The sequence below is a fragment of the Drosophila rhopaloa genome, unplaced genomic scaffold (genome assembly GCF_018152115.1).
Source record: "Drosophila rhopaloa isolate 14029-0021.01 unplaced genomic scaffold, ASM1815211v1 contig_2, whole genome shotgun sequence".
Lineage (NCBI taxonomy): Eukaryota > Metazoa > Arthropoda > Insecta > Diptera > Drosophilidae > Drosophila > Drosophila rhopaloa.
In genome coordinates this window covers 14430416-14445143 of record NW_025335083.1, presented here as the reverse complement: position 1 = coordinate 14445143, position 14728 = coordinate 14430416, and the positions used below count along the sequence as shown (strand labels likewise).

At 38.6% G+C, this 14728-nt stretch overlaps 2 protein-coding genes across 2 annotated transcripts in view; one reads left to right on the top strand and one right to left on the bottom strand.

Moving 5' to 3' along the window:
- The window catches only part of LOC108053817, a 68188-nt gene that overhangs the window by 36435 nt on the left and 17025 nt on the right, over positions 1-14728 (bottom strand). The window contains exon 2 of the mRNA XM_044459965.1: positions 6077-6759. Coding sequence (XP_044315900.1) covers positions 6077-6146 — 70 coding nt within the window. The 5' untranslated portion in view covers positions 6147-6759. The remainder of the gene's footprint in view (positions 1-6076; positions 6760-14728) is intronic.
- LOC108049293 lies at positions 8227-10072 on the top strand. The gene is made up of 3 exons (XM_017130434.2): positions 8227-8845; positions 9335-9630; positions 9689-10072. Exons 1-3 carry the CDS (start codon positions 8301-8303, stop codon positions 9898-9900), a joined length of 1053 nt encoding a protein of 350 aa, XP_016985923.2. The 5' UTR covers positions 8227-8300; the 3' UTR covers positions 9901-10072.

The following is a 14728-nucleotide window of genomic DNA, read 5'->3' as shown; positions in this document are numbered from 1 at the left end:
TTTAGTTGAAAATTTCCTTGAAGGTCCTAATGACCAAACACATTTTCTATTTTCTATTTGTTTGCGATTCTGCTGTGTCGCATTGCCATTGTTTTTGTTGCTGTTTATCATTTTGGCATCTTCATCGCTGTCATTAGGCGCACATTACGCTGCCCACCTGCCAGTTTCAGGACCTTCCAGGATCCCGCGCCTGTTGCCCGTTGGCTGCCTGCCCACCTGCCGTTTTATAAATGTTTCAAAAATATACCCAGCCAGCGAAACGAACGCAAACACTACACAGTCAGAGTCCAAAGAAAAAAAAAACATTTATAAAGAGGGAAATTTGATAAATGCTTCTTGCGGGTTTATTTAATGTGCGCCAAGTGCGTTCATTGTGTGAAATCATAAAAAAATAATAAAAAAAGGAAAAAGAAGGAAAAGGCAGGGCCAATTTTATAAAAGTCCGTGAGACCCTTTTGTGCAAGTAACCAAATAAATGTACGGTCGATTTTTAAAGTGAATTCTATGCGGAAAGGTTTTTTTCGCTTATGCTCTTTGAAAGACTTAAGTTTGATTTCAATTATGTATCATTTTAATGTTCAACCTTAATATCAATAATTTAAGAATAAAATCCTTCCCAAATAATATTATTCCTTTTAAGCAACACATTTATTTAAGGATTTTTCACACTTGTTTAATATTTAATTTTCCAGATCGCCCTAATCCATTTCACTCTAACGCCGCTTAAAGTTGAGCAAAATTATGATTGACCTAGAATCTTGTCAGAACTGAATTTTGGATGCCTTTAAGCTGCTAAAAACACTGAAACACCGCTCCAAATGAAATTAACATTATTCAAAATATTTCCTCAGCTATGAATATGCAATGTGAAATTCATGGAACACGTTCTATGGCTTTGTTTGGCAGCTCGGTCCGAAACTCGGGCATTAGTCCTCGGAAACAAAAATGTGTATGGGTATATATTAATATCCATGCGTCACGTTGGCCACATATGACGTCACAATAATAATGATGGAGATAATGATGAAGCTACCGCTGATTTCAGTTCCATTGGGAGCCCTTGCTTGTCTCTGCCAAAAGTTTGTTCAGCATATTTCTCGCGTACTCAACAAAAATCAAAATAAATAACTATATATCCGCTGTAAAGTGAACCCCCTCGCATATTTATATTTAATTTTAACTGCTTAATTTTGTTTTACTTCCGAAAATCACCCCTGCTGTATACAACTATTTCAGCTGATTTGAACGAAAACTTTTTATAATTCAGTTTATGACTTTGAGTGGATTTTTATGGGTTTTGATGTGAGATTGAGATTGGCATTGATATGAAATGTTGTTCATGCACTGAATCGGGAAAGTTTTGATGGCGTTGAATTGTTGGGACTGATAAGTTAAACATTAATAAGGATTTTAAAAGATTTTTGATGGGAATTATTTCATAACACTTACGTGTATATTATTTTGAGGATTTACATTTTGGTTTATACTCAGAATGAACAATTTAAAAATAATTCGAGACAGAAGCTGTTATTTAAAAAAAATTGGTTTTTAAGAATTTTTATTGAGCTACTTTACTTACTTTATTTTATAAGCTCACAAGCTCGGTTGAAAGCGGAACTCGTTTTAATCTGCAAACTTCCAAAATAATTCGGAGATGCAAGCTTATACGCAAAAGCATTATTTTCTTACTATAGAACCCAATTATTATTTTATGTTTTAATGGAAAGCATTTCCACTTTCATAATTGGCAGTTCAACTACGTGTCGGCAATGGTAGTGTGCCCTCTACAATTTGCGCACTTTCATTAAATTTACCTTTTGCCATTATACATATATATTTTTTCCATTTTTTGTTTGTATTGGCTTTTGTTTTTCCCAGCCATGCCACGCCCCCATTGTCTGGCCGCATTAGCACTTGGTCCAGTGAACCAACAACACCAGCCAGCAGCAACAATAAAGCATTTCTCTTCCTGTACGGAAACTTAATGAAAATAAATCTGAAAAAATATAAACAAAGGAAAGGCGTTGAGGAAGTGAAGGGCGGCTGGGGTGGCTGTTCACAGGTGTATGGCTTAAAGTTGGAGCTCAGCTGGGGGGTTTCTTGATGATGCATTCAACAGCTTGGAAGTAATAGACCCTAACAAACAAACCAAACAAAAAAACTTCCCCGCCCAAAAGAAGGGCGCTGGCCTAAGAAAATGAAGTAGTAAATGGGAACAGGGAACAGAGAACATTTTACAGAAAGGACGTCTAGAAATTTAAGAAGGACTTAGAACATAGCCAGCGAATTTCTTTACAGCTCGAGCACAATTAGAAACTACTTGGAGCATATGATCTGCGACGTTTCACAAGGAAGAAATAGGAAGCAATTGTTTTGTACACATGTTTTACACTTAATTGTACCAATCTGGAGTTTATATACAGAGCTTAAAGGATAAATTTACTTTTTATAGAATACTTTGCCTTACTTATATGTTTAATGACTATAGTAGTTATTGCTTAACTAATGGTTTATATAAATAAAATATAGAATAAAGAATTAATTCAGTTTAAGGGAGCATTTTTTTTAACTTCACTGTTGTTCCTACAAATTTTATGAAAAGGAACTCTACTCTCTCTTCTGGCTGTATTTATTTTAAGAACAATCTTTGAGAGTTAGGGATTCTGGCATCTGACCTACTTAATATGCCTCAAAGAAGCCACACATTTTAAATCAATTACGAAAATGCTACGCCCAATCTTTCAATCAATCAATGTGAATTGGTTGGCGTGCTTGTTTTTTCCTCGTTCACTTAATATTGAATGCCATCAATAACAATAATTTTCATAAATATGATAAGACATAAATCACAAAGTAGCAGGCGCCACAAAGTGCCCGGCCAAGGGTCTGGATTTGAGTCCTGCCGGCAGGACCCTCTCTCTTGGGGTCACCCACCGCCCATCGTCTGCAATGTCACTTGGTCATGCGAGGCACGCGCTCTTTGAAGAACGACAACAACAGAAAATAGGAGCAAAAACAAAAAAAGGAAGCGAACTCCAAAAAGCAGAAGTTCATACACTCTTAGTTAGTGGAAAAATAATGATATGTTGGCACAACATACTACATCTATGGGGTTTGCTCGATGGAATTCGATTCCTAGAGCACCTTTAGGATATAATTGTTTGATATTTACCAATTTTATATTATCATCTCAAACGCGAAACAAATCGAGATACTCAAAGGTGTAAATTTGGCATTCTTAGGGCAACTGTGAAATTGTTTTTAAATATTATTAATAGCTGCTAAAAAAAGAAAGTATTGTGGTGAATATTTAGCATAGATTTGACAAATAAACCCTTCTGGTAATGCTGATAAAAATATACATTTATTGTGTCTTCTTAAGATAACATTTGCAATACCCTTCGCAAGGGCATAAAAAGAGTAGCTAACCCACTTGGGGGCGGGGGTGGAGGGTTGGGGGGTTGCACGACGCGGAAGGACGCGACAGCGTCACGCAGCGATGTCATGGCGCAATAAAAATAAAAATCTAATTAGTATGCCGTTGACAGTTTAATCGTGATTACGCTGGCAAAAATGTCAGCTAAGCGGGGCAGAGGCGGGTTGTGGGCGGCAGTGGGTGGTGGGTGGCAATTGGGCTGGTGGAAAGCGTCAACATCAACATGCCAACAGTTGATTCCTGGCTTTGTTGTTCTTGGACGTTGAGCTTGGCATTTCCGGCAGACGCCACATGCATCGCGTGCGTGTCACAACAACCCGAGTGTGTGTTGGCGGACGTGTGTACGTATGTGGGTGTCAAAAGTTTAGCACTGAAAATCGCCACCCGCGTGGGTGGCAGCAAAACGCTAAACAAAAATATCAGAAATTATAAGCCATTGAAGGCGAAACGGGGCACAAAGCGAACGAGAATGCGAGATGCGACGCAGAAATTGCTGGGCACATTTAAAATAATCTATATAGAGATTTAGAGGTGTAAAAATATTTTCTAAGCTATTTATAAGGTTTTATTTAGAACATCTTCTAAGATTATTTTTTAGACTGATGAAATAATTACCCTTTTTTAAGGAAGTGATCTTTTAAAACTAATACATTTTATTCACCTTTTAGTAATCTTAAAAAAATTGTTAAAAATACAAAACTTTATGCTTATATATATTATTATTATTAAAATCTATTCTGTGAATTTTACATATGTTAAAGCTCATAAGATAATATCTTTAATAAAATGGATATAATATATTGAATAAAAAAATTATACAAAAAGAGATTGTGTAGACCGTTAATTATGTTTTCTACAAATTAAGTTTAGATCTGCAGCTTTATTTTAAAAAATAAATATGGAAAAAATAATTACATAATATTAGATCGAATCCAGAAGTCTCGTACAAGAATTTCCGGACTTAAAAAACTAAAAGGATCAGAAATTTACGCTTTTAAGGAAGTCGACTAATAGTTTAAGTTGTTGCACTCTAATAGAAAATGGAAAAATTATTTTCAGACCCACCTCGTATGCTATTTTTGGGCCTTGCATTTGTTTCAAAATGTGCTCCACGCCCAGACACTCCCACTTCGAAGGCTCGCATCAATGTTGGCCATTGAAATGCGTGTCTAGTGAAGGATCCGCGAGACGTGATTGGAAGTTTTTAGCAGGCCCTGTCGCCGTTTTCCCTTTGTTTCGGCTGATACGAGTGGGTTTGCACCAGACGGATGGGGCGAGAGCACGTTCCTTGGCCAAATGTTGGGAGTTGGGAGCGGTAGTCGAGGAGGGAGTACGAATTAAAAGCTAACCAAAGTGTAGATCTGGCCCAGACCGGAACCGGAAGTTGCTGTGATGAATTGCTGTGCATCAGCAGCCGCTTCCGTGCCCTTAAATTCGGCTCCCTCAATTTGCCGGAACGACTTTCAAGTTCAGCTGACAACGCTGCTCGAATCTTTCAGTTTTTAATATAAAATGCCGGGGATTTATGAGCGCCTCTTTTACAACTTTATTATGCCCCAATCTCACAATGAATGAATGAAGCGGAGTGGAGGGCACGTCGGGAAGCCAAGGGAATATGAAACGAAATTAAAGCTGCCGGAAATGCAGACAAAGCGACAACTCATTGCAGCAGCTATTTTTCCCGGAGTGTCAGACAGAGATGAAGATGACTGGAAAAAAATCCGGATAAAAGCCGGAAAACTGAAATGAAATCCGAATCGTATTGCATTTGGAGGGGAAACGTTAAGAGTGACAAACAAACCAGTTGTATGTAAAGTCACGATGTTGCCTGGCACAAATATTAATTTTCAATCCTGTAAAAATGTTATTAAAATGCTGGTTTTTTAATGAATAAATGTGCAGAAGAAACTGCATTATGTCGAAATTGAGGCAACGAACAATAGAAGTCACTCTGTCAAAGAAAATTTAATATTTTTAGTTGGCAGTAGACAAAGCTCCTGACAAATATCATTCAATGTAGTTTTAAGTGCAGAACTATTTTTTTCTGAACAAAAACTCTTGTAAACAAAGGACTTTTGTTTGAATTCCGTTTTATGGCTTATTTCAAACATGGTAAAGCGATTGTTATTCAATGAAAACCGTGGGATTAATCAAAAGGATTAGAATTCATCAATTGGAGCGGTTGTAAAATATGATATTAATGTATATTTAAGCTTCAAACCCATTGATATTAGTAATTCTTATAAAAAAAATCTGAATTTTTTTTGGGGTACATCGACAAAAAACTACCCTTTTTTAAGCTACTGATTCAGTTACATTTGTGCTCTGCTGATTGGTGCTTAATTCGATTTGTCACGCCGTTCGGAAAAAACAAAAGCACACGTCCGGAGTTGAAAACGTTTTCACAAATGGTAGCCGCAAACATAATTGAACCGCAAATGATGTGGGTAGAGCAAATTGTTCGTCCAGTTTTGGAAACAACTTTCCCCATGGCCATAATTTTTGATTAATAATTCAGGCAATCCGTGTGTGCTGGGATATTTAAATTAAAGCTCCAATATGGTCAAATAGTAAAAGGAGAAGCCTTAAATAGGTGATGAGGGCGTGACAATATTTGATTTGCGCTTTAAACAAACTCACCTGGCAGGCTGGCTATGTAAACAGCGGTAATGATGAAGAGTCTTCGGAGTTTGAGCGCTGGCTTTTGCATTTTGTTTTCCCTTTTGCCCGCAAATATTATTGTTTATTTATGAATCAAATAATGTTTAATGTCGCGCTGTCCTTCGCAAACGGTTCACGTTCATATATGGGCAATATCCGCTATCCAGACCGCAGAAATCAATTTTTACATTCGCTAACTGGTTTTGTCATCCTTTTGTTTTGCTCTGCTTTGCGCTCAGTATGTGCAATTTCCTTTTTTTTTCGTCGCTTGATTGGTTTTACTTTTTGCTCTATTTTGCGGTTGCATTTAATGCATTTTTCATTCCGTGCTCCTGCTTTCTTCGGTTTACCAGTCAGCCACAATTAGCAATCTGCACAGTGAGTCGCATTTGTATTCGGACCTGTGTGCCCTGAACTACCTGAATGGGAAACTGTGTAAATACGTTCGGGTTAGCTGCATTTCTCATTGAACTCGATTTGGCTATTTGCATTTTTCATATCCCTTCTGCCTTTTTTGCATATTCATTTCCTGTTTTTCACAATTTTTCCACTTTGCTGCTATGTATTTTATATGACTTCGATTCCCTCCCAGCTTTTCCTGCATGGGGGCCTCCACAATGTGGCTGGTTGATGATTGAACGGCAGTCGACTTCCGAATCAACCTGAAAAATGAATGAGCAGAGAGGGAAAAAGGATTAGACTCAGTTGTAAGCTTAGGAATTTTTGAATTTGTTATTGCTAGAGAATGCCATACTGTTGCAATTTAACTAAATTCCATTTTAACATTTACCTCACTTTATACAAACAGTATTGAATAAAATAAAGCCTTAAATTGGTTTTTATTTCTATAAATGTAATGCACAGTCTTTGTTTTTTACTTACATATATTTTAAGAAGGGTAAGATTCTCTAAACATCTGAAGTTCAGTGAAAGACACCATCATCGCATTAATTTAATCAAATGTTATTGCCTTTCGTGACACTTTTCCCCCTTGACAACTCCAATCATCATCAAATTCAATATCCCCGCCAGGATTTACTGCCTTCGAGTCGGAGAATCCTTCGGGTCTAAATCATTGACGGACGCTTTAAGCTGCATCGGATTTTGGAGTTTGGGAAAACAAAACATACGCACAGTGCATTTTCCAACTGATTTGAAAATCCAAAGTTGCCCATTAGCAAACCAAATACGCGCTGTTGCCACCGCAAAAAGGGGGCGTGGCCGGGGCAAGGGGAAGGGGCAAAACTGAGACTTTGGCGCCACACGAAAGCCGACTGACTTTACATGGGAAATTGGCAAAAGCCAAGCCATGAAATTGTACAACACGATTTTCACATTTCGTACATGACACCATTTCGACTGCCAGTGGGACAGTGGCGCACATGTGTGTAAGGCGCCCGGATGGTTGCCGGTTGCCTACTTGACATGCCTGTGTGCATAGGGAAAATTCACTTATGGAAATCGAAGATTTTCGCTGTGCCCTCCATTCTTTTTCGAGGGAACGACAACGAGAACGTAACGAAAACTAAACTGATATGAAGTATCAGCATTCAGTATTCAATGTAAATCCTTTAAGCTGCAAATGCGCCCGAAAGGAGACACTCCGCCACATTTCCCTGGCTGACTGACAGCTTGACTGCGGCTCTGAGTGGTGTTCCTGTCCCATATTTGGTGGGTTCTGCGGCGGAAAAGCGAAATGCGACCTGGATCTGGTGAAATCGGGGAGAGGGGGTGGTGACCCCATACCCGGTCATGTCAAGATATGTGTGCCAAGTGGCGGAGCGAAGGGAGAACTTAATACTCATCATTGAGAATAGAAGCGATATTGTGCACAAATACCAGAGTCGAATAAGCCCAACATTTCTGGCTGAATCAGTGTTTTTTTGGCAAACTGTTTCTCACTTGTTTTTCGGTGTATCTCGGTACCAAATTGAGTGCAATAATGTCATGTAGTCAGAATAAACAGATGGTAAATTATATAGCAAATAAGAAGAAGTAAGGAAAAATGACCTATTAAAATTTAAATAATCATTAAAGAATTTCTAATTATATCAATGCTTATTTCAATTTCACCCGCAGAATATTTTGAATATATTGTCAAACACTTTGTAAGGCCCCACAAATACTATAGGAACTCCACATTATTCACAACACTACATCGCACTAAATATAAAAAAAAAAACAGAAATAATAAAGGCTAATTATGTTCGTAAATTGTCCTTCAAACATTGGAGGGTCCGTCCTGACAGACCTTCTAAACGAACAGCTCTACGACGAGTCGGATTATTCTAGCGAAGATGGGGAAGAGTCGAAGTACTCCTCCGATTCCTGCTACGGGCCAAACTGCCACCTGCAGCTGGTCCTGTTGGACTACAAACAGTTCAAGGCTGCCAGGACCATTCAGCGCCACGTGAGGGGATTTCTTTGCCGAAGGCAACTCGACTACAGGAATCAGGCGGCCACCACGATTAGCAGATGGTGGCGAGGATACTATGTCCGTCGGTTCTACTTCTTTCACATTCAGCAGTTGCTGCAGAGCCGGATCATGCAGTTCTACCACGACATGGCCACCAAGATTCAAGCCCTCTTCCGCGGCTGGTTGACGCGCCAGTACTTCCAGGACTTCGAGGGCATGAAGTCGCTGCGCATGCAGTACGCCGAGGACATGTTGAGTACGCTTTTCAGGAAGCTCAGCCAGATGCGAAGGGACCACTTGCTGCCGGGGATCTACGCGCTGCGAGAGTCTGAGTAAGCACATTCTACCCCGCTCCTAAATTTAATCCAAAGCCTATCATTTATTGATGATTTATGATCTTAAATATTTTGTGGGAAAAGTACAATTTTATTTATTTCTTAAATATAATATTTAAATTTTCAGTGACTTTTTAATACATTTTATAGCCAGTCTTTCTGATTTTTAAACTTTTAAATGCCTTAAGTCTGATAATTCTTAGTGACACTCTCAGAAATCTAATTATTTAATAAGGAAAAACTATTTAAGCTGATAATTATCAGTTTAAATGCTTATTTTTTTTTTTAATTTGAAGGGTGTAACCCTTTTAAAAACAAAGCTTTGCTTAATTTGTCGTAAAAAACTTGAAATCAGTCTAATTAGTTTTTATTAAGGCCATAAGTCGTTCAAATATTAACCATTCTGATTGTCATTAGGCAATTTTAAATAATTTAAAATAACAAAATAAAAGTGTACTTCTTTTACAATTTAAATTTCGCCATCAGCTTGCTCTTAAAGATCGAGGACCTGTCTGCTACCTTTGGCTACCGATTCCACAACGGTCGAGTCCGAGCGGCCATTGCCATGAAGCGGGCCTTTTTAAACGATCGGCGAATAGAGTTCCGAGGGGCCGCCAATTATTCCATGGCGCCGTATCCTGGACCCGGATCAGAAAACCTTCCCAGCTTTGACTTCACCCTGCCCAAGAAGATCGGCCCGCGACTGCAGCGAACGGTCCTAGTATACGACAAGTCCTTGAGGGATAAACACATCAAGAAAGTGTACGCTAATTATTCAAAAAGTAAGTAGCACATACATTTTCGAGTGCAACTTTTTTTATAAATCCCCCTTAATCACAGGACGTCGTATTAGCATGAATGTCCTGCGTGAAAATATGCGCAGTCTTTTTTGCAAGGATTTTATTAAGCGAATTATGGCGAATAAGAAAATGGACCGGAAACGATTTGACCTCAAAATGATTCAGTTGTTCCTTGACGATCTTCTAAAGGCCTCCGAAGATTATAATTGTTTTTGCAAGCCCATGATGGGAATGGATAGTTTGTGTGAATAGGTTTTCTCAGCACTGTAAGTCCATGAAAGTCGATGGTGAAACAGTGCTGAGAAAACCTATTTCTATATTCGATTCCTTAAACATTTCGTGAATTACAAAATTTAGATTTGTCCAAGCGAAACTCAGTTTTTAAAAAACATTTGTGTTGCTTTAGTGCAATAAAAAAATATTACAAAAAATTATGTTATTTAAGTATTATTTGCATTTGATATCCTTTTCGATCAATTATAATTAACCTTTTTTAGAAGACCTAATATAAGAGTAGGAAGTCTATTTGCTTTGCAACATTTTGTTTCAAATTAAATATTTCATTTTGTTGGTTTTTTTATTGGTATTTTTTTCTAAATGTAAAATTACTTAAGATCCTTGAAATAAGCGAAGTTAGGGCAATAATTTGTAGCTGATTTACATACTTATGTAGAAGCCACAGATAAAAACGGTCCTGGCATCCATTCAGATATATTATACACATCCGCCGCACCTTCCTCTTGACCATTCAAAGTGCCCCCGGGAAACTGACAGAAGATTTCCATTCCTTACTGTCATCAGTCACAAAATTTTCAGAAATTCCTCGACATAAAACAGATTTGGTCCCTCAACTGAAGACGAATAAAGCAGAGCGCTTAAACTTTTTTAATGTCAAGGCAACAAAAATTGAGGAGAAAAACGAATTCCGTTTTCTTTTGTGTGGCTGACTGTGCGTTTTTAGCAGCTCGCAATTTATTTGCAAACATTTATTATAGTTACTTTTGTTTTATTCGCTTTGAGTACTTTTGCGTGTTGAGCGATGGAGACGGGAAGGTAGGGGTCACTTTTTATGCTGCATTGTTTTATGGTCGCGTCGTGGTTGGCAATGAAATGCCCCACCATCACGAAGCTGAAAGAGCCGCCCAAGGTTGTCAGATGGAGGGCAATCGCAGGGGACTCGAAGCTAGGAAACAAATTAGTTTAAAGATAACTGGGTTACACAATTTCGAGTAGCATACTTTGTGGCATTAAGTGGCTGTCTTGATTAGTCGGTGCAGATGCCTGGATGACTGGAGGAGAGGGCAAATACAATCAAGCATCGGTTGCAGACTGCACGTGGAAATGTTTAGCAGCTGTCGATGGTGGGGAGAGTGAGTTTAGGGCAAATACTCGTGGCATAAAGCAAACATCAGGGGAGTCGGGGCGGCAGGACTCTGCCCAAGGACCTTGAGGCAGTGCCGTAATGCGCCTTTGGCCAAGTGCACTGTAAATACCAAAGCAATTTTCACTGCAAAATTAACAAGCGCCAAACCGCAACACAAGCCCGAGGTGCTGAAGTGGATTGGCTTGGCTCGAACGGAGCTATCTAAGATTCCTGCCATACATACATTTACCACTAAGTCGAGGCGCCAGTACATAATGAATTTTCCCAACTGCTCCTCGCCGTCTGTTTATTTGGCTTTTCACCCATTTTTCCAGGCTCTGACTGCCTCCTCTCATCGGACACACGAATGCAATTAAGCTGCCCAGATGGGGGAAAAAAACGAAGGTTTACGGGAATTCTTTTCTCTTCTCGATTGTATCATCAATTCACGGAGAAAAAAAGCAACCCTCCTTAAAGCTCTTACATTTTGGAGCCATCTAAAAGGTATTTCAAGTGTTTACAAAAAAATAAAATCATTTTCAAGAAGAAACTTTGATCGAACGTCAACTTTGTTTAAAAAAGACTTGACACTATGGAAATTCTTGAGCTATTCAAAAAGTCATTAAAAAATTGCTAAAAAACAAAAAAATAAAACCGATTTTAGAAGACTGTTTTGTTTCATCTTTTATAATAATAAAGCTTGTAATAAAAATATAGCTCGGGTAAATCTTAATAAATTGTTTTGTTTTGGATTACCCTCTATAAAACTAACTTATTTTTCAGGGCCGTAAAGTTAACATTGCAACATTGTCAACTGTCAAAATATTTATAGTCAATCAAAATAACTTCTTTTGATATCAATTTAAATTTACCTAAAATTTATTCTTTGTTCATTCTTTTGTAAACTTCAAAAGACATTTGTGTTTATATTTATGAACAACGTAGATATAAGTGAAATTACCCCCTTTCATTAAAATGGACAACGTAATATTTACGAGCCAATTATAAGCTTATGTTAGTAAGCCGCTTAGAAAATCATCAAACAATATAAGTTTATATGATTATTAGTCGCATGCCCTAATGATTTTCTGTAATCATCCTATTACATGGCTTTTAGACGATTCACTTGGCTCTCTTAAGAACTTTAAATTTACATTTATTTAAGCCCATTATGCGAAGCACAAAAGGATTCCAATTAGAGGTCATTCCGAAAGAACTCGCACCACTTCCTTAACCCCAATCTTAATTATGCAAAAAACGAGGCCATGTGCGAAAATGACCAAGATGGAGATGAACCCACAGGCGTCCCGATTGGACAATAAACTAACACCAAACTGCTGAGCGCCACCAAATGCTTGGGTCATCAAAATGTGTCAGGCCGGTCCATGCAAATTTCAAACTTAATCATGGCAAATTATATTACGAGAGAGCGTAGACTAACCCTTTGACCCTTGGAAAATGTCCGTTTATCAAATGACCCAACCCACAACAGCTGTTGGCCGTTGAATAGTTTCTCCATCCCCCCCCTGATTTCCTTCGCTCGGGTTCCTTCGCTCATGGCTGTCAAATGAGATTAAAATAAGCTCTTCCGTCAATCGACATCATCGACTTGAACTGCTGCTACACTCTCCACATGACAATGGCAGGGTATCCAAGTTCCCATTCCGAAAGGACCCTACCCCCCAACCCACCCATCGCACAATATATAATGGGCCAGGCGAATTTATAGCAATTGTGCACTAAAAGGGTTTTATCCACGCACAACAGCATGACCAATAAAGCAACTAAGCGCATTTGTGCACCACTTCACAGGACGCGGATCGTGCCTCATATATACTATATATAGTATCGGTTTTGGGGGCGGGGCAATCGGCCCTGAGCTCTGAGTGCCAGTTTATTGCCAAATTGAGTCCTCGGCGACAAAGCGTCGAGTGTAGGGAGCGTTGTCAACAACAGCTGCACAATTGAGATAAACTTCAATTTTCGTAAATTGTTTAGTTTATTGAAAAATCTGCGACATGTGAAGACTGCCACTGTGTCAGTGTGTATGTGTGAGTGTTCTGTGTGCTTGTGGCACATTAAGCGCTCTGAATTTTAATTCAATTTAACTTTAGTTTCAGTTTTGCAGCTTGCGGATAGTGGAGACAGCAATTTATTGGCACATTTTATTTTACGAATTTATTGGATTTGATGGGGCCAAACTGAAATGAACTGGACTCTGCTCGAGTCGATGGCAACTGGCAGCTGTGAAAAAACTCAACAGCAACTGTCCATTGAAATGGGGAACTTTGCTAATATCAGGCCAAAAGCGCTTTCACGCGGAAGAGCTGAATAACTTTGAGTTTAAATAGCGTAGTAAGTGTTACCGTACTCAATAATACCTATCTACCAACTTTAATATTATCATGAATAATTATAATTTTGTACATGACATTAAGGTTTAAAACTGACTAATTCTATATGTTTTTTTTGTATTCATGCTACTTTTTTAAGGATACGTTTAGCATGCCATAAATACTTAGAAACGGGTTGTGCGATAACACAAAATTACCAACAAAATATGTGGTTGTGAAAACCCTGAAAAGTACAAATTGGTGAAAACCAGAGAGCTGTGGAACTTGAAAAGATTTAATAACTGACATGCAAAAATTATTTATTATTATTATTTATTTGTCATCAAATTGTATATTAGAAATATAATGACTGAAAACGGGATAATATTTACCATATTTATATATTGGCTATTTAATTTTAATTCTTTATTCAGTGCCTTTATTAAATACTCTTTATTTTACAGTGCTTAAATTCGTTTGGGAACGTCGTGAGTACATTTGCTTGAAGGTGCACTTCCCATTTTTCCTATCAAACCCAGCTCCCTTTGCACACAGGACAACAAAGCGAAGATCGAAGTTTCTCCCCCTTAAGCTACCAAATATACATTTCTCTTATCGAAGGACCCAAAGGTCTACCTAAGCCGCACACATTCGACTGGCGAGGCGCAGACACAATATCCAAACGCCCCATCCAATCCCTTCGCCATATTCTCGCATTCTCGAACTCGCTTTTCCCCGTGGAAAGCGATGCCTGTGTGTGCTGAAATTATGCGCATGTCGTTGGCATTTTCCTTCTCTGCTCGGCACGATTTTCAATTCAAATGTTTTTCTTTTCGGGGATTCGATTTCGGCGGCAGAAGGTGAAAGATGCGGTTACACGGGCTGGGGGCTGGCGAAAAGTTTTCGCATAAAATAAGGCAAGATAAATTGTTAATGCGTCTGTGGGGAAGCGATTAGCGGCAAATGTGCCGAGTTCGTTTCGAATTCCACTTTTGCGAGCAGTGCAATTTAAATATTATTTTCCAGCTCCTTAAAGGCAAGCAGAAAGTACTTTCAGTTCAACCAGAAACATTTTACAAATCAACTTCAACATATAGGGCTGATGTCTGGCTGGCACAAAATAAGAAATGTACAGGAAAAATCAAGCAACAAAAGGTGAAGCCAGGCTCTCGTTGGCATTGGCAATTTATTTTACCTGATTTTGTCCTCGACCAAGGCAATTCCTTCCAGCCAGGATGCGAAGGCACTTGAGAACGCATTCAGGTGGGCAATTGGTAAATGCAACAGCCACTGCAGCTCATGATAAATCGTTATTTATAATTTGTATTGTAAAACGAAGAAATTTGTATTTCCTTCTGTTGGGCAGACTAAAGTGGGGTGTTTG

Bases quoted from the DNA above. Each gene is read 5' to 3' on its own strand.
- LOC108049293 (XM_017130434.2), top strand. From the start codon at position 8,301: ATGTTCGTAAATTGTCCTTCAAACATTGGAGGGTCCGTCCTGACAGAC. The intron at 8,846-9,334 runs GTAAGCACATTC...TTTCGCCATCAG, and splicing joins TACGCGCTGCGAGAGTCTGA to CTTGCTCTTAAAGATCGAGG. The intron at 9,631-9,688 runs GTAAGTAGCACA...CCTTAATCACAG, and splicing joins GTACGCTAATTATTCAAAAA to GACGTCGTATTAGCATGAAT.